General features: G+C 37.9%; 1 protein-coding gene across 3 annotated transcripts; it reads right to left on the bottom strand.

The window, feature by feature from the left end:
• Window positions 1-9,550: 9,550 nt before the first annotated feature.
• LOC104168883 (signal peptide peptidase-like 2A) lies at window positions 9,551-18,804 on the bottom strand. 3 transcript variants are annotated; one of them, XM_009709629.1, is made up of 7 exons: window positions 18,730-18,804; window positions 18,519-18,572; window positions 17,988-18,087; window positions 17,062-17,139; window positions 16,546-16,706; window positions 14,429-14,462; window positions 9,551-9,876 (listed from the first exon to the last, which is right to left on the bottom strand). In XM_009709629.1, the coding sequence occupies exons 1-7, from the start codon at window positions 18,769-18,771 to the stop codon at window positions 9,845-9,847; spliced, it is 501 nt and encodes a 166-aa protein (XP_009707931.1). In that variant the 5' UTR covers window positions 18,772-18,804; the 3' UTR covers window positions 9,551-9,844. The 3 variants fall into 3 exon arrangements, with proteins under 3 accessions (XP_009707931.1, XP_009707930.1, XP_009707933.1); XM_009709628.1 differs by lacking the exon at window positions 14,429-14,462 and having other exon boundaries at window positions 9,553-9,876; window positions 18,730-18,782; XM_009709631.1 differs by lacking the exons at window positions 14,429-14,462; window positions 18,519-18,572 and having other exon boundaries at window positions 9,553-9,876; window positions 18,730-18,782.
• Window positions 18,805-19,824: the final 1,020 nt, after the last annotated feature.

Below are 19,824 nucleotides of genomic sequence, written 5' to 3'. Positions count from 1 at the left end.
TCAAGCATTAAAAAAAAAAGCAGCAGAATTGGCAGCTGTTAGTCTAAACTGAACTGTAGATAACAAGGAACAAAAGGTCCTCGCATTAACAGCCATTTAGCAGGGCATGCCGAGTAGTAAATTCTGGTAGCAGAACCCATTTGCTGCAAATAATACGTGCAAATTTCAGAAGACCCACGGCAACCGTGGGCATTCAGCTCTGGTTAGGGTGTTGCTGCAGAGCATTCCTCGGCTGCAGGAGAGATCCTAATGCTTGTTTTTAGTTAACTTCAGAAGAATTTGTGCTATCTTACATAGGTATGAAAATTAGGCTCCTAGGACTCTTAATTTCCATACAATAGGAAAATCAGGCGTTTCCAGGGAAAACTTAAATGAGTTCTGAGTACAAGATCTCACAACTAACAGGCTAAATTCACTCCCCTACTGCAAGAAAAACCCCGAGCCTGCTGATCCGCAGCTACTTGTTCCTGCCCGGATGCCCATGTGCTAGTGCTAGTTCTTGGCTTAAGAAGCAGGAACAGAAGGAGCAGTGGAAGCCCGGTAAAATTTTTCTGGAGATGGTTCAAGAACTTTCCAAAGGAAAGCAGAAAAAAATGGGGGATTTCTGAATTCTTTAGCTAACGCTATAAAGCATTTCTGACAAACTACCACTTTTTATTCCTGCTTCCACCCTTCCTCTTTTTCCCTAATTAATTAATCTAAACCTCCTCACACCCTACATGAAGTTAATGAGCAAATTCTTCTATGACTAGGTCCTTCATCTCATCTCACAGCAATATTTGGACTATACTGACTTGATTCTAATGGTTATCATGTTGGTCTCTAAGTTTAATATTTGTAAATACAAGAGGGGCAAGGGAGAAAGTAGCTGGAGGCTAGCCTGGGCATGAGGCTTCTCAGGTACAAGCTGTTGTTTTAGGAGAACATGCTTGAGGTGAGGAATTTTCCATGCCTTTTTTCCTGTTGATCCTGCAAAACTGTAAAGAGATTGACATCAAATTGTTTGAGAGTTAAACTGTTTGTGATAAGCTTAGATGGAGAGACAGCGCATTGTTTCACTGGAACAGCTTGTGGAGAAAATGAAGGGAAAATGAGTCATCAACATCCTCTCCACCTCACTCTGTCTGGGAGAGTGTCAGCCTTCCGAGTGCTGTGGTGCAGGGGCAGGACATAGCACCACAGTGAAATACATCCTCATGACCTGGGAGTGATGGCACATGGCATAAGGAAGTCACCCTATATCCTTTTACTACATTGATCAGCCATATCGAACATGACGTGGTTTGACCCTAAACTAGCAGCGTTAGTCATCCCAAAAGAGTGAATTCTTGTACATTCAGATGTTAATTCTTGTTTTCATCACTGTACCTCAACCTTAGAGGGCTAAGCACTAGGATAAATATTTGCTACTTGTCACCCTAAGCGTTACCTTCCAACCACACTAATAGTCAACTCAAAACTCCTCTGATACTGCCTTCCAAATCAACAACTGTCAGCTATGAATTAGAAGGAAATAATGAAGCATTATTTTATACCTTACTGCATTTAAGGACCTTTAACCTGAAGCAAGCTTCTGTTACCTAAAACGGAATATAACTGGTTTAAACAAAACAGACCGATCAAACTATCGGTCTGTCACTGGCACTTTATGTTGAGTTTGTGTGCTAGGTAATCAGCACGAGAACTAGTAAAATTTGTGATGTCAACCTTAATAGGTTTTACATCACATGAAACCAGTTGTTAACTTGATCTCACTGTGGTAAGTGCTAAAGGATTGTAAGAAACCTCTCTAAGGAAGCCCTTATCTCAATATTGCAATATCCAGTAGCCAGGATGAGGCTGTTTGATTGCTCACTCACCCTCATGGAGATGAAATACTGACTCATGCACAGAAAGAAAAAAATTGAAATAGAGGCATTCCTCTTTATGAGAAATGAAATCAGTTACCATTAAATAAAAGTAATCTGGTTTTGACATTTTTGTTTATTTCTTTGGCTCTATAAGAAGTTCTACCAAAGATACACTCTCTTATTCCACAGCTGTTCTTTTAAAGTTGTTCAAAATATGTGCTGGAGTTCATGTAGTTAAGTCAGATGCAAATGCCAGCTGATAAGGAGATCTAGTTAATATCCTACACAAGGTCAAACAGATTGTCTGTAGAAACGATTTTTGTCCCTTACTAAAGTAATCTGTGGCAGAAAAGATGTATTACTGAATCACTTCTCTTACTCTTTTAACCAGAGTGAATTCTCCCAAACCTGTTTGTGGGGTTTTTTGGCCACAGGTTTGTCCATTTCTGATCTATCTAGGTAAATCAGCTGTCTGGCTGTGGCAACTCACCAGTTTACATTCTGACTGCTACTCCTGAACACTGAAGATACTTACTTTTTCAACATGGAAGTTTAAAATTTGTCAAGTAAGGCAAAAAAGCGTATGATAACATCGGTTAATGGGATCTGTAAGTCCTCTCCATTGTTTGTGAAGGGTTTTTCTAGTGCTGGAGTTGCAGAGGTTTTGTGAAAATGTTTTGCCCAACACCTCTCGGATAATACAGCAAATAACATTGCAAACATGCAACTTTTCAGCAATTCAAAAGATGCTATTTCAAAATGGGATGAAGTAGAAACATCTTCTTGCTGTTAATCACAACACTTCGGAAATATAACCTAAAAGGAGAAGACTTGCTTCCATTGAAAATAAACCTCAAAAAACGTGTAACTTCACAGGTTTTAAACTGCTTAGAAATTTTCGTTACTTTGTTAGTATGTGGTACACTCCAGAATTATACATCTTCTTCTGAAGAACTCCCACAGGTTTAGTAATCTTTTTGCACTATACCAAGGTTCTTCAAAGCCGAAAAGTAGTTAGTCTGAGTGGTGTGTTAGCTTTAACAGCTGAGAAGATGTATTCCCTGGAAGGAAACAAGTGCCTTAGCTGTACATTCAAGAAACAGGTCATAAAATCTAGGGTAAATTCAAGGTATATCAGGAGAAAATACTGTACAAAAAGTTAATTTTGCATATTTAACAGTCATAAAATAAATTATCCCATAACTGGTTTAGACTCCAATCTCACAAGCAATGTATGCATTTAAATAAACGTAACAGAACTGCTCATGTATTAAAATTGGCAAAATAGCATTGACATCTTACTGTTGGAATTAATTACAAAAAGGGAAGATGGAGGTAGCATGCCTTTAGAGATAAGAGAGCTGATCTGGTATCACCTGAAGGCCCCCAGTGCAGTTCAGCTCCCCTCTAACCGTGAGACCCATCACAACAGCAGGAGGCTGCTTTCACTGCATTGAGGTGTTAACTTGGGGCTAGAGCATGATAAAAAAATCAGCCATTTACTTTGCATCGCAGGTGCAGGGAAAGCTATGCGAGGCTTCTCAGGTTTTCAGTGCTTCTCCATTTTTCTGGGACTGGCAAATTACCGCGACCACCAGGAGAGGATTGTGGAGTGGCTTTCTGATGGCAGTGCAAAGGGCCCGATGACCCAACACACCAAGCTCAGAATGCAAAACCAGTAACTCAGGTTTGACTTTGCAATATGGCTTGTCACAGCCAAATTAGGGAAATGGGAGTGTGGGTTTTCCAGTTTTAAAGCTGCATTAAAGATATCCAATATTAATAGGAAGGGATATTCAAGTTAATGAGCTAATTGAGCACACACAGTAGTTCTGAATGCACAATTTTTTCCTTCAACATGCTCTATAAGTGTACAAAAAAAGACAGGTTATTCATCATCTAGAGTATAATGCAAGCATATCCTGTATTTGGGAATATGATACGTTACTTACTGCTCAGAAAACTGTGTTTGAGAGCTTAACCAACACAGGCCGAAGTCTCACACAAAACAGCCAAGGGTGTGCCTCCACATGTCTCTATTTACATCTGTGAAACCAGTAGCTCCCAGGAACAGAATAGCGACACTTACACCATAATGGTGACCCTTGGCAAGATTTTATCAGTGCTTGCCTTTAAAAAAAAAAAAACTAAAATTACTTTATGTCAGTTTTGCTCCTTCTGAACTTTCTCCCCCCATAGCTTTTATAGGATTTTTAAAGCTCCTCTGTGAAAATTGTTCCCGCTGCAATCTTTGGGCTCACAAATTCTGGAGTTTTCACTAGTTGGCAGCTGAGCTGGTGCTTGGTGAACAGACAGTGAGGTAGCCTTTGCATAGAGATGCTTCATGTGCCAGAAGCATAGGCGCTTCCATGACTGTGCTGCCCGAACCAGGGGGGGAAGCAGCGGCAGCCAGAGGTGCTGGTTCTCCATGCAGCAGGCAGCAATGCCAGTGAAGTGTAACGGCCTAAAACCATTCCTGTGGAAGAACAGGGCAGCAGGTCAAACCAACTGCTTCCTGAGTTTTAGAAATGGGAGACAAGTTCACAGGTATCCTTACAGAGCTCTGTTTCTTGAATTTATTTATTTTTTAAATCCAGGGATAGGTACCTCCTAATCAAAAGGTAAAATTTTAGGTGAGCCTATACAGGAATGGTCTTAATTGTCCAAGTTTGAATTCTTATTTGACACTTTTGTCAGGGTCACTGTCACTTTGTCCTGCAAAGGCTTGCTGTTCCATTTCTTGGAGAAAAAGCTACCAATGGGCATGCATTTGCTTTTTTTCCCATTGTTACTATAATGTAAATTTACTTTTACAATTTATTTTTTAAATCAGTTACCAGAGAAATACTTACCTACCAGAGAAATACCTGTTTGCTTATTTTCTGCAGCTAGGTGCCTTAAATCCACAAGGATGGATCAATTTCTCAGCATAGTCTTTGTTACCTTTTGAAAGAAATATTAAATAAAAAGACCCCACTTTTCTCGTAGCTTTGATAGGAACACATCACAACAAAGCTTGACATTAAAATAACTGAGTTATTGTCGAACTTTTAAATGTACCAATACTTGTTGTATTTTCTTGTATTCCCAAGCACGTACAACACAGAAGTTGCTATATCCTGGTAGCCTTTCTGCAAAACACAGGGAGAACCAGCATAAGCACATCTCAGCCTCTGATGAAACTGTAAAAAACTGTCTTTACTTTTTTGTTTTTCAAATCTAAGCCAGGCTGTTGCACCAACACTAATGCAACCCCAGAAAGTCAGTGGGACTGTAACATAGATACAGATGTGCAGAAGATAAGCTGTTGTTTTAAATTACTGTTACTGGTGGATTGAGCTGGTGGGTATGACTGCTGCATTTGTTTTAAGAGTCCAAAAAATTAAATCTCCTCATAAACACTGGTCTCCATACCAGAACATATTATTGTCCAAGACAAAGCAATGTGCAAAGACACTTCAAAACATGCTGGTATTGCCCCAAATAGAAAAGAAGAGGAAAGAAAGAAGGCAGGTATGTGCGGTAACAAGGAGAAGGAACAGAAAACCAGACAGCAGAATACCTGTGAGCACACTCCTAAGAAAAAGCTGAAAGGGAGCTCTTTGATCTAAACACTTCCTTGGTTAAAAGGTCTTTGGCCTGCAAGCGAAAAAACCTATTCTCAGGTATTTGATGCCCTCTGTGTTCAGGGAAACTGGATCTTGCACATTCTTTATAAATAAGAGGAATTCCAGAGATACCTGAGCCTCCATCATCAGCCTCTCTCAAGAACACAGAACCCTTAACTTCGATCACTCACCTCTGACAAAAGGGATAACAGTCTGAGTTGCTCTCCTCCTCCTTTCCTCAAAAATTAGAAAGATAAATCATTCACACAGTAAAATGTGCTATATAGGCTACCTGAAAATAAAACAATGCTTTAGCTTCTGAAAGCATTACAAATCCAGACAACTTTTAAATATGCTTAAATCTAACAGTTTAGTAGAAGTTAGTTATTCCAAGTGAAAAACAAACCCACATTGTGGTCATAAAATTTGAATTTTTCTATGAAGAAAAAAAATTCTGCAGATTATTCAAGCTGGAAAACAAGCAGAAAAATGCCTTAATAGTCAGAGCAGTAGAGCTGGAATGCTCCTCTATAGATCGCCTACTCCAACTCCCCTGCTCAGAGCAGGCTGCCAGGCCTGTCTCCACTTGTGTTTTGAGTATCTTCAAGGACAGAGACTCCACAACCTCTCTGGGCAACCTGCTCCAGTGTTTAACCACGCTGACAGTGAAAACCTTTTTCTTATGTCTAAATTGCATTATAAAGATTGGACCGATCTAAACAGGCAAGCACTTGTCAACTAATAATGGTAACCCTCTTCCTTAGAGGAAAATGCCTCTCTTCTGCTTGCAATTTTGAAGTCTCTGAGATTTGCAATTTTGCTAAAGTGTCAAATGTACCAGCCTTAACAACAGAAAGCATGGGGAACAGACAGTGAAAAACAAGTTTGCTGATTACAGCTGGGTCTGTTCTTCCTAACTCTCTACTTTTAAAAATACGTAAATTCAAAGAGCATTTTGGAGAGTTTTCTCCCAAGTATGTACTCAATGTGACTCAATGCTACTGGAACCTTCAGTGTATGAGAAGAAACCTAAAATACTTTAAAATGTGTTAAACACAAACACACTATCACAGGATTCTAGGGAAGTCTCAAGGATCCCATATCAAGTGTATTTAGGTTCAACTCTTTGGTTTTGTTTTTTTTTCCTCCCCCTGCCAACACTTCCAACCCAGTCTGGGTTTCAAGACTGAATCTTGGCTTTTTCATGCCCTTCATGTCTAAGGCTAAGTACACTCAGTTGAACAATGCTTCTACAGCACTATTTCCTAGGCTGAATGCAAGTAAACTTGTTACCAGCGAGAAATTTGCACATACTAAATTTCTAACTCGCTGTTTGTCAAGTATACTTTCGCAGAGCCCCATGACTAACAGCTGTGCAACAAGCATTTGCTGAGTTAGACCAGTAAAATTGATGTAGCTCAACTCACAGACTTCAGTTCTGTCCCCTGCCCCTGAAAAAAAAAAAAAAAAAAAAAGGGGAAAAAAACGAAAGCAATCCACCAAAAGCACCACATAGGTATTTACAAACAGAATCACAGCTTTGATACATCAAGCAGGATGGATAAAAACTGCAACTACATGTTTATGGACATGTATCATGAGTTTTTAATTTACTTCGTATTATGAAGTGTTAACTGTTTTTCCATGAACATTCACAGTAAGAAAAAGACGAGTCAGAACAAAGCAATTACTCAACTATTTATTTTTTCTCCAAGTAACATTTATTAATAACATTCTTAAAGTGATAACTTAAGAGTCATAAGGAAGGGGGCTGTTGTCAGTAAACATACAATGAAAAGGTAGTAAGATTTTTATATTAAAGTATGACTAAAAAGGCTTTTAACATAGTGTTTAGCCCAACCAAATTTAATATTAGAAACATTCAAAATTGCTGAAAGTGTTGCAGTCAGTTCTACTGAACTTATAAAAACCTCATTTCAGTAGTCAATACTAACCTATTACTTATATAAAGTTTTAAACTCCATTCTTAATTTTTGTAAACAAAGCACCTAAGCATTTGAAAGAAAAAAGTTAGTTTACATCCCATTAAACTGCAGCACATGTGTGTGAAACTTCAGGCACGATCAGGCATGGAGCACAATTAGGCACAGAACAAGACTGAGCTTCCACAGCCAGGTGCTGAATGCACTGATGTTTCCAAAGGTCTTCTTTATTTATACTAATTTCATCATCATTTATAGCTGAAACTTTAATGAAATCTTCTGCATGGAGGATTTAAAGAGAAAAAGGAGTCATATTACATAGATTTGTGAAGTTTCTGAGGGCTTTGAGTAGTGCATGACTTTGAGTTATGATTTCTTTGTCTCTTTCAGGAATTTTCAGAAACTTCTCATAACCATTTAACTTTGGCAGATGCTGGGCTTGTCAAAAGGCATGACAACACATCAGAATACAAGTTTTCAGTCTGCCATTGGAACACTGAGGTATGCTGTAATTTAAGTGCCAGTCAAATAAAAATTGAAGATGGTGCACAAGATCACTATATTCTGAGGCTGTCAGCTCAAGCTTAGGTCAAGAAAGTCAAGGGGGGCAACTACTAACATATGAAAACTGTTTGTAATTTCTGTTTTCTTAGGGAAGTTGCAAACAAGGTGGTTATCTTACCAGTATCAACTGGCACCATGGTCAATCAGTGTGAATGGCAACACCTGATAACTCAGGCTGTAAATTTGTCTGCTCCTGACTTTTGTGAACAAAAGTTTAAACTTGATGTAAATTACATAAAACAGCAAATTTGCAGTAAGCCTTTGTTAACTGCCAATATAGATTTACAACTGTCTTAATTAGCATACTTCCAAAGTAAATCTAGCTAAATCAGATTTAATCTGGGTAAGTTTTCCTGAGCCGACATGCCCCAAACTAAGTATAAATGTCTAGAGGTGACCTTCAGACAAACACTGAGGCACTTACACAAGGCACTGCAGGAAAGCCTGCATTGCTGCTACCCAGCACGTGCTTATTCTGTTGTTTTCTCCACTTGTGCTGACTATAGGAATGACATTCATTCAAAGAATAGGAAAAATGTTTTAACGACTACCTGACATAGCACTAAGTGAACTCTCTCCTGTTGTTTCCTTCCCCAATTTTCTTTGGTGTAAAGTGTTAGCATTACAGCTATACAAATTTTCTATGCCTAATCCCCCTCAATTTGCAGTTTCCTGAAAAAAGAAAAAGTGTCAAACTCACTCAAACTCTTCTAAATGCAAACTAATGATTTAAACTATTTCTCCTTTTCCCAGTCTTTAAAAGCTAAAACAAATTAAGATCAAACAAGTTAAACGCATGCATTGGCCTTAACTAACACAGGCACTACTAGCACTATTCAAACCTGTTGTTTTGTCTATCAATTGCAAAGAGTTTTCAAAAATATTTTAAAAAAATATGGTGTAGATGCAAAAGCTAAAAAAACCCCAAAATCTATCCTGTCTTCACCCATCCCTTTGAACTGATCCAGTGCCAAATGAAGACCACAAATATAGACCTAGTCTCAATGAGTAGGAGAAGGAACCAGGCCAGAGTCAACATTTCACCCCATCACCCCCCCAATAGCACTGCTTGAGCAAACACACTCTTGCCTTTCCCACCATCTTGTTTGTCAATTATTCCAGGAGTTGCACCTAAGTTTCCAGGACCACTGTGGAAGTACCTCCCCCCTTTTATTTTTTTGGAAATGGTTGGCAATGTATATAATCCAAAGACTTGCATCAAAGCTTAACAATTTTCACAATTAAGGCATAAACCAGTGATACTACAGGGAGAGCTCATGACCCCAAGTTAAGTTTGCCCTGTTATCTATTTTATGGCTCACAATGTACATAGACTAACATAGACACTGTTTATTCAATTATTTGTAGTAATGGAACTATACTTTCATTCTTTAGTTGCTATAGTTACATTACCATCAACCTTTGCATTCAAAAATCTGGAAAGAAATGCCATGAAGGGTACTGTACTTTTTTTTTAAAATAAAACTGGACTAGTCAATCAAAATTAAGAAAACATTCATGCATCAAACTGATATGGGCAAGAAGATTTTATAAAAATATACTGTATAGAAACACATTTGGAAAATTGCATAGAAAACATCCTTTTATTTAAATCGAAATAAGGCACGGTTTTACTAGCTATGGTTTGACTGTAAAAATGCAAGTCTATTTTGATTGCTTTTATGTTATTAACAATATTTTCCATAAAAATATAGGTGTGGGAGTAAAAAACCCTTTTACACAGAGTGGGAAATACTCTATTGTAAAACTTCACCAAATTTACTGTAATTTACTTGTAGAAAATTTGAATACTATTTTAAATCAGGATCCTAAATGTCATTGTCCTCCAGGCTGTTCACTGGCTGATGCCATGCTTTCTTCATTTCCTGTATAATCCAGGTGTTCCATCATCTAAATGTAGGGGGAAAAAAAAAAAAAGATGGTTCCTTATAAAGAAATACTGCTTTTCCCCCATTGGTCCAAAGTATTTGTTAGCTAAGAGAAATACAATTAAACATGTGTTAGAGTGCATTTTAGCAGCATACAGATAGGAAGTCCTCTATAGATCAGAAAAGTATCCAGGCCAAATAATTAAAGCTCTCTTAGCTAATACTTTCCACTACAAAAGCATTCTCCAACCAAGGATCCAAGTCCTCTACAAGAAATTAAAACTTATGAGTCAGAAGTGTCTCAATTATTAAATACAGAGAACAACAAAAAAACCAAAACAATTGGGGTTAAGCAAATTTTTCAAAGACATGGTTTGCAGAAATGGAAACAGATGCTATGAGCCTACCTAATATTTACAGGTAGGAAACAATAGCTTGAATAGAAACGACTAGCTTTCTCTTTTCATGACTGTAAAAGCTAGCTATATTACAGTTAGTAAAAACTAACTGTATCAGCAACATTTCTTTGTAAATTTTCCTTTTATTTTAAAAAGGATAAAGAAAATGGAATTGTAAAGCCCTGTAACAGAAGAGAATCTAAACCAGATTATTATATAGACTGATTATACTTTCTAATTAATATAACTGGTTAGGCCACCTGAATAACATAAGACAACGCTGTACTTTTCCTGACTTTCCCTATCCACTGCTGTATTGCTAGAAAGCAATGAAGGCCCTGGTTTCCTCCCCGAGACAAGGCATCGAATAAATTACAGAGGTAATACACACATTTGTTAGCATGACAAACTAAGACCCATCAGTTTGAGGGCTTCAGAATTAAGCATAATTAACAAGAGGCCAAGGATTGGACAGTTTTTATAGCTGACAACCAGAGACGGAAGATACAGAAGTAGTAAAACTAATGCTGACAAACAGAATGTGTCAAGAAGTTCATATGCCCAGCATAGCAGTATTATTAGGACAAGGGCATAATGCTTTCAGCATCAAAAGGTAGAAAACCCTACATACAGTTCTTCCATAGCGGCATATCCTGTCTAGTAGTAAAAAGGCTCCCTGTCTTTCTGTAAAACAGCGGCTTACAGCTTGGGTTCTGAGCTGGGCAGATTTGCATGCAATGAGGACACGATTGCCTTCTTGTTTCACTAGCACCTACTGGAGGATCCTTGGCAAGACAAAGCCAGGCTCCAACACTGTTGTATTATATGCACTTTAGTGTGGTGGAACTCTTCATATAGGGCAAAGAAAGTAGTTCCATTAACTCTCTTCTCTAGCCATAACCCACCTCTCTGCCATACCTGCTTTTATGTCAACAGAATTGTTTCATTGCAAGGTATACAAACATAACTTATTAAAAAGCAAGTTTGTTTAAACAAACTCTTTCCCAGTCCACACACCCCAACACACCGTGCAGTAAGCTGAGATGACAATTCCAATGCAGAAACAAGTCACTGGGACTTAGGTAAGGCTTAGTAAAGCCTAGTGGCCGCAATATCAATCTGACTAAACCAGAAAAGGTCTTTCACATCCCTCCCTTCACATGTCAGAATTAAGACCATAAGAATTAAGGCAGACACTAGTCTTGCCAATACACCTAAGAACTGAGTTATAGCAGTAGCACACACTCAGTCCAGCAGTGAATATCAAGCTCCCGTGCTAATGACAACCTTGCATTCACTTTGGTATATCTAGAACTTTCCCTCTGCACTGTGACCAAAAACCCACATCAAAAGTCACCCAAAGCAAAACACTCCCTACAATTACAGAAGTTAAACCGTCATTTTGAATGAGGATTGAAGTATTTGTTTCCAGGGAAAAAAAAAAACAACAAAACCACACAAAACCACAACAACAAACTCCCACACAATACCACATTACATCAAGTAATATCACATATCTTCCTTCATCCTAGGGAGGATCATCTATAACAGCTGGCACAAAGAAGGTAGTTTTGGTAAGCATTTTTGTAAACTGTTTCCCTATTAATTGACAAGATGCTTCCAGAGGAAGAGTTAACACTCTTTGCAACAATTCAGTGTATCTGAAAGTCAAATATTCTACGTTGTTGTAGGATTAGAGTACCACAAAATGTACTTATGCCAGAGACACCACCTATATTTAAATTTTAACGTCTCAACTTAAAAATCTGATATATTAAGCAAACTTTAAAACCAAAAAGGCTAGTAGAGCATAAAGGGTGTTTGGGGGTTTTTGATATACAGAAATGTTACAAGGCAAAAAAAAAAAAAAAGCCACCCCACCCCTTTTCTAATCTCTCCACCATATAGAAGGATAGCCCACAAGTTGAAGTCAGGGACAACACATGCCTTTCTAAACATGTAACATTGCATTAAGCAGCTTTCTCCACAACTGTATCTCAGTTGTATGTTCTCTCAGGACACCACCATCCTCAAAGTCTCAGCAGAAGCTGCAGGAATCTTTATGACAATCAGCAGCAAGATGAAGACATCATGCTAAAATCCTGGAGAAAGTTTTTGTTTCAAGCCTCAAAAGAACCAAAGCAATGAGACTGTACGCTGTGGAGAGCTGATGAACATTTAAGATGGAAGAGATTCAGCAGCTTTTCTTCCGCATCTGAATTCCTGGCAGTTTTTAAGGGGAGTGTGTGTCAAGATAGCTTTGTAACTAAAATACATTTATGTTTAACCTATCTCCTAACAAGGTGAACTATTAAAAACCAAAAAACCAACCAAACCCCCAAAAAACCACACATCAGAGCCAAACTAGAAATGGCAACACAAACTCCTACCTGTAAAAGAGTACACAGTACCTATGCACAAATTTGACTGCGAGATTTACTCCAATGATTTTGCATTTACGTAATTCTTAACAACTTCTAGCTATGATTAATTTGCAAGTATCTAAAAACGTGATTTAAAATTACAGTACTAAACAGCAGGAACATGCTGTGTAACATGCCAAATCTCTTGATTTATTTCCAAGAGAGATAAAGCTTGGTAAACACTTCAAACTGACAAACTCTTAAAAAGTTGCAAGACTATTCCATCTAGAAGACTTCAAAGTTGCATAAGTTCACTAGATTTTTCATAATGTTACTAAAATGATTTCACAGATTGTACTGATACAAAAAACAAACAGTATTTCCCAGTTATTGATTTAATTTAAAAGTAAGTATCAAATTAGTTTATCATGCAGGCATTCATGAGGAGTACAAGCAATCCAGAAAACCTAGAAAAACCTTTATTATATACTTCACAGCAGTAATACTGCCTATTTGGTGGTAGGAAAGTAGGTACGTTATTCTCCCAAGAAATCCCTGTGCTTCAGTGAATAGTTAAAATCTTTTTCTGTGCAGCAACTCATTACAGCTCAAGACTACTCCATAAAAAAAGCCACACAGAGCATAACTAGAATTTAAGACTGCATCATTATGCAGAAACAGAAATGCTCTCAGCTAAGAATTATGGGACTTCAGAGCTATCTTAGAGAGTCAAGTATTTCCCATATGTATAAAGCACAAACTGAAAAAAATGATTTTAACAATGCTATCCAAGAACTTGAGTGCACACAGCAGGGACAGAAGAATTTTACGTTATAAAAATACAGTCTGGTCATCTGATTTTAATTTGCATTCAAGCCCTCACGCTTCCTAACCTCTTCTGGGGTTTGTATCTGATTTCCTTATTATTAAGACTTTTTAATAAGACTTAAACCATTTAAGACACAAGCAGAGTTCACCATCTCAAATTGTCTTCAGTGTATAGGGCAGACAAGCTACGTTTTATAGAGAGATGTATAACTCCAGACTGCCAACTAGAATTCAAGATTACATTTAAACGCCTAAATTCTGCAAGAAGTTGAAATTTGAAAGCTTGCATTGCTCTCTCCATGCTGTGCTTGAGAGAGCGGACAGTTAAAATAAATACCATCAGTGTCAGCAGTCATGAGCTATAGCCTAGTAAGGTTAGACTGCAGTGAGAAGGTTTAACAGCTGTGCAGCAGCAAGACCACAAAAGCTGGTCTGAATCCTTGTTCCCTATCCCACTGCAAGCACTGCAGACAGCGTGTTGAGTGATTGTTGATAGGATACTGTACACATGGTTACTAAAGGCAGATTATAATCCTGAACATTATAACAGAGGACAACAAAATTGTTGTTTAACACTAAACAGGTTCTCATGTCAATGCAGTGACACAGAAAAATAAGGACTTCCATATAGGTGACTGTAGAGGAACCAACACCAGTTCTAAATATTTGAAGACACTCCTAAGGATTTGGGAAATTATACAGTAAAGGCATACAAAACCAGCCTTCAGGCTTAGGAATGACGGCTCCATTGGTGCTTTATGTTAAGTTTTCCCATATTCCTTTAAAGGAAGGAAAAAAACCCCACCTAAGCATAACAGATTTATCGCTTGTCTTCACTTCTACCCTCTTCTATTGAATTACTCAGAAAAATTAAAAAGATAGACAGACACAAAAAAGAATGAAAAGAGGAAGCAGAGGGAGAAAAGAAAAAAAGAAACCATAAGATGGTTAATAGAGTTGCATTAAAAGAAGGCTATAATCACACCTTGTAGCAAAGGCGTCCTGGAGGAGTCCGATACCTAAATAAAATTCATTCCATTATTAAAATTATATACAACAAAAATCAGAAAAACCCAAAACTCAAAAAAGCTAGCTAGTTGACTGTACACAAACAGCAGCATTCATGAAGTTTAGTCACCTGATACATGTTCTTGTACCCCTATTCTTCAGATGCTTTTCTCTAACAAGTCTGCAAGGTTTCTCTGTTCCCATGAAGACAAAGCAAACCTCTACAGAAGTCTGGTCACCCTTGTCAACGGGGCAGCTCGACTCCAGTCCAAATTACTATTGTAGCAAAAAATAGTCTTCTGTCACCTTTCTGTACCTTTCCTCCTCAGAATGAGCACTGAAAGGTAGAGATTTCAACCCTGGGGTTGTGTGGTTCCCCCCACCTCCCCTCCCATGTTTGCCAATTCAGTAAGGACAGATCAAAATACAGCTTTGTGTGAGGAGGACAACATATGAGAAAAATCAATACTGCAGCATTTTGAGAGTGCAACTTGAGTAACACTCTCTGAAAAAAATTAATACAGAAAATGTTCTTCAGAAAGTTACAGAAAAATAGTAGTTAGTAAAGTTACACAGAGAAGTTCAATCACAGACAAGTCTAACTCGGGGGTGGAAATCAACATTTTAAATTGTGCCAGAAATGAAGTCATCTGACTTCAAACCAAGCTGAAGTTTGGAGCAGTTTTAATCCTTCAAGAAACCAGTTGAACGGACATGAAATAACTACTATGGCAACATAATTCTTCCAAGTATGAGAAGTGCAAGAAACTTTTGTTGCTAAAGACAGTTGCCAGATTTACTTAGGCCAATCTTACTCAAAACTCAAGTGAGGAAAATAAATTGCAAAGCTTTTTCCCCCAACAGTCCCACAGTTACTGGGCTTCATATATGCGACACTTTATTTTAGAATAGCAGTCACCAATTTATATACAAATGTATAGTAAGCCAAATTCATTCTGACCTACAGAGAAAAATTTCCATTCACTGGACCTATGAAAGGAGAAGAGTTGGTTTTTTTAGACAAAAAGACAGCATACCTAGTTAAAGGTGAAGATCTCGCAAGTAATTTCATACCTAGCCAACCTCCAGCTGAAGCAGGTGTAGAATATTAGTTAGATCAACAAAAGGCAGCATTTAGCTGATAATGCCCTAGGAGCTGTGTGCCTGTACTTTTACATTTACAGGAATTACCACCACCTTGACTTCCATTGATCCACTTAAACCTTGCAATCCAGAAGTCAAAAAAGCAGGAGCTGCTTGTTTCCACCATCAAGTTCACATCACTCACCTTCCCCTGCAACCGACTATCCATTCTCTGAGGTGAGTTCAACACAGCCTAGATACAGGTGATAGGGTCTGAATTCAACCAATATTGGACTTTAGGTTTCAAACAAAATTTAGAGTAATCTCGAGACTGGTCTGTTTTACGATAAATGCCAGCTCACAAGGGCTACTGGCACACTTGGTTACTACAGGAAGTCAAATCAGGGGAATGTGCACATGTCAACAGGCAGAGGCAGACAGCTGATCCGATTTTAAGAACTGCAATTCTGGGTAGTATTAGTGATAAGCAAAGGAGAAATGCAGAATACCCAAGGTGGTGTGCACACAGTGTGTGCTGCGATTATTTTGTTGTTGAATGCTCCATATAATCCTGACGATGCAGCACACTGGTGATGCAAGAAAAGTTTCTAAAATTCTAGTTGATCACCAACATTTTTGAACTGTCTCTTAATACAGGACTAGTGCAGATTGGCATCTGCATGCTTAGTTCCGTGACTCATGTCATACCACATCAAGCTGATAGTTGTGGAATGTTAATACATCAAAAAAACATTACAAAGAAAATAAAACAGAGCAAATAACTTTTTCCCCATGAGTACTGAACGAGCTATTTCACCTCCCTTAGGCTTTGTTCTGCCAATTCAACTACAACACCAAGATTTTCTATGAGTAAAGACTAAGTTTCGTTATTAGTTCCAGAAGATAACATGAAGACTAGCAAAAGTTGGATTGTGGGTGATATTACCCAGTACTTAGAGAAGCATATACTCAAAGGATTTAACAACAAAATATTCAAGGCATCCAGCCTACCTGGTAACTGCTGCCTTTCCAAAACTTCTTCATCTCTTTGCGCCTCCAAGCAACAAGCGAGCTAGTAATGAGTGTACATGGTACAAGATAGAGAAGGGCAGGTTGTCCCATCTTCATTAATGCCAACACAACGAAAGTCAGCACCATACCAATGGCATAAGCTAGAAAAAGATATTTATAGGTACACAATCAAAAACAGGTGAATTTTTAAATTAAGTCACTCATTTAGTAAGCTGGAAGTATTTTTTTTTAAAATTATATCTTCCTTGTTAATATAATTCAAGAAAAGAGGGACAATAGGTTGCTCTGTATTTGCAAGTTTTCTCAAAGCAACTGACTACCATAAAGAATACTCACCTTAAATATGGGCAGGCACATTAAAAAGATTATAAGAGATTCTTGACAACACTGAACTTTTACCTGAAGAAAACTATCTCATTCTGCTACAATTTAAAGTCTGCTAGATTTAAGAAAAGCTAGCATGAAGATTAACACTGCTGAAATATCACGATTTACCTATTGTACAGGAAATGTAATATACAGAAGATGAACTTGTTTGAACATCAAATCTTCGACAATAGGCAACCAGAAGCCCTTGAAGAAGGGGAAAAAAAAAAGGATTAATGAAATATTTAGCCATGAATTTTTTCTCCCTAATCCTCTCAATCAAAGCAGCATAAAAAGAATTTATCGTAAGACTTTCCGTTACCGTATGTTATCTTCTTCCCATTTATTTCTGGAAAGCCAAGAACCAGTTTAAGAAATCCTACGGTAAGTCTTGAAAATCAAAACCGTAATGGAAATATAAGCCAAGTGACCTTGGTATTAAAAGAGCTTGCTTAAAAACCCAAAACAATTACATTGTGCTATTTTCAATTTTCTAATACAGAAGAGTAACAACCTAGTTTTAATACTTTTCTTCAATAGGATTTTAATGCTTGCTCTTAACAATCAGCAGTTTTGCCTGCATGTTCACGAGATGGTGCTTTGTGCCCAATGTAAGTAATTTGCTCAAGACTCCAACTATGGCAAAATTCAGCACTTCTGAGAAAAATGGAAAAACCTGATAATACATTTTCTGTTACCTCACCTCTAATTAGGTGGTCTAGGATACGACAATAATATGAAGTCACAGAATACTTGCTTTCTGGGAGACTTCTGAGAGATTTAGTTAATACTGACAACTGGATTTATCTGTGGGAATTCTATTTACACAATGCAGTGCAATAGAAAAGTAAAACCCCTTCACCATTTAAGTGTTCTGTAATGTGTTAAGCTTTCTTATATTGTGACCTTTGTTATATTCCACACTGACAGATCAAGGCAAACTCCTGCATTTGATTTAGTAATTACTTTAGAGAATAAACTCTAATATAAGTCAGTTGAGAATCAAACCTAAAATATTTTATCGTAAGTTACAATTGCCAAAAACATTTGCTCACCTGGAACAATGATGTCTCCAAAACCCAACAATGAAAATGGCATGTCACACAGAGTCGATGCAGAGTATTCAAGTCTAGGCACTCTAATAACCACAGGTAACTGTAAAACAGTATTTCAGAAGCCCACATAAATCTAATCTAAAGCATCCTGGTGTTTTGGATTCTTTTGATTGTTTGCTTGAATTAATAAACAGTTTTAATGTAATTAATTTATTGTTAATGCAGAACTTCAAAATAGGTACAACCTAAAGTAAAAACCAGAAACCAACATAAAGAATGGATAAAGCTTAAGGCAACAGGTAAGCTGGAATTTCAGATTTACAAATAATATGCACACAAGGAAAAAAAAGTTAAGACAACATTTAACCATATAATAGGAATAACAAGTCTGGATTATTAACCTAACTATAGAGTACTGATCAATGATATCCAGGCCCTAAAGAGAAATTTGGACAGTCAGGTTTTCCCCAAAAGAATAGTCTTTTCAGAGGGAATCATTTAAAAATCCAGTATCTGAAATACAATCCTTACTTTCTCATGGGGAGCTGAGCGTTCAGTAGGGACTTCCACCAAGTTTCCATCATTCTAGGATCAAACCCAAGTCAACAGGTATTTAATACTTAAAAGAAAATAGCAGAAGCTGGCTATATTTTGTGAGAAAGTTATGCCAAAAAGCACGCTATGAATTAGCTACGCAGTGTCAGTATTTTTATGTTGCACATATTAAAACCACCATTCATACCTTTTCACTGTTTCCAAAAGGACCAGCTGCAACTTCAACCATTATGCTTGCCCCATTCTGAAATTAAAGTTATTTTTCAAAAGTTAGTGGTTTAATATACCAAAACATTCATACTACATTTACAAAAACTGATTGTACCTCATCTTACAGTTCAGGATTAGAAAAATGCTGAATATCAAAAGGAATGCACTAATATTGTACAGTATTATACAGTATTGTTTTGCATTAAAAACATGTAGTCCAGCCTAAAATAACTGTTTAAAAAAAACCAAACAACAAATCCACTAGATGTAGCTGGAAGTTTAGATAAAAACATGTCAGCTTTTTCTGCCATGAGCTTTCCGTTTCAAAATAAAAGGCGGCAGGCTTGCATACAATTCATACTACACTGCAAATGAATACCGCAGAAAGTACTAGAGCATTTTCCAATATACATCTGTTTAAAGCAAAAGAAAGAAGAAAACTGGAGGACAGTAATTTCTCATCATCATGCTGTCACACAATTGGGGACAGCTTACTTTTGGCCATGTAATTGCTGAAAACTTAGTCATTTAACAAAACTCCACTGGGTGAAAAACTGGCTGGCTGGCCGAGCCCAGACAGTGGTAGTGAATGGAGCTAAATCCAGTTGTTTTTTTGTGCCCCAGGGCTCAGTTTTGGGCCCGGTGCTGTTTAACATCTTTATAGATGATCTGGACAAGGGAATTGAGGGGACCCTCAGTAAATTTGTAGATGATACCAGGCTAGGTGGGAGTGGTGATCTGCTGGAGGGTAGGAAGGCTCTGCAGAGGGACCTGGACGGGCTGGATCGGTGGGCTGAGACCAACGGCATGAGGTTCTAGAAGAACAAGTGCTGGGTCCTACGGCCACAAAAACCCCATGCAGCGTTACAGGCGTGGGGAAGAGGGGTTAGAAAGTGGTCAAGCGGAAAAAGACCTGGGGGTCCTGGTTGACAGCCGGCTGAACATAAGCCAGCAGTGTGCCCAGGTGGCCAAGAAGGCCGACAGCATCCTGGCCTGTATCAGGAATAGACTGGCCAACAGGACTAAGGAAGTGATCGACCCTTTGTACTCGGCACTGCTGAGGCCGCACCTC

This window comes from Cariama cristata, unplaced genomic scaffold (assembly GCF_000690535.1).
Source record: "Cariama cristata isolate BGI_N322 unplaced genomic scaffold, ASM69053v1 scaffold36221, whole genome shotgun sequence".
Lineage (NCBI taxonomy): Eukaryota > Metazoa > Chordata > Aves > Cariamiformes > Cariamidae > Cariama > Cariama cristata.
The sequence above is the reverse complement of the archived record's forward strand: the minus strand, read 5'-3'. Positions and strand labels throughout refer to the sequence as shown.

Coding starts and splice junctions, on each gene's coding strand:
- LOC104168883 (XM_009709628.1), bottom strand. CDS start 18,771: ATGGTTGAAGTTGCAGCTGGTCCTTTTGGAAACAGTGAAAAG. Junction 18,573..18,729: donor CTTTTGGAAACAGTGAAAAG/GTATGAATGGTG, acceptor GTTTGATCCTAG/AATGATGGAAACTTGGTGGA. Junction 9,877..16,545: donor GGAAAGGCAGCAGTTACCAG/GTAGGCTGGATG, acceptor CCCTACATTTAG/ATGATGGAACACCTGGATTA.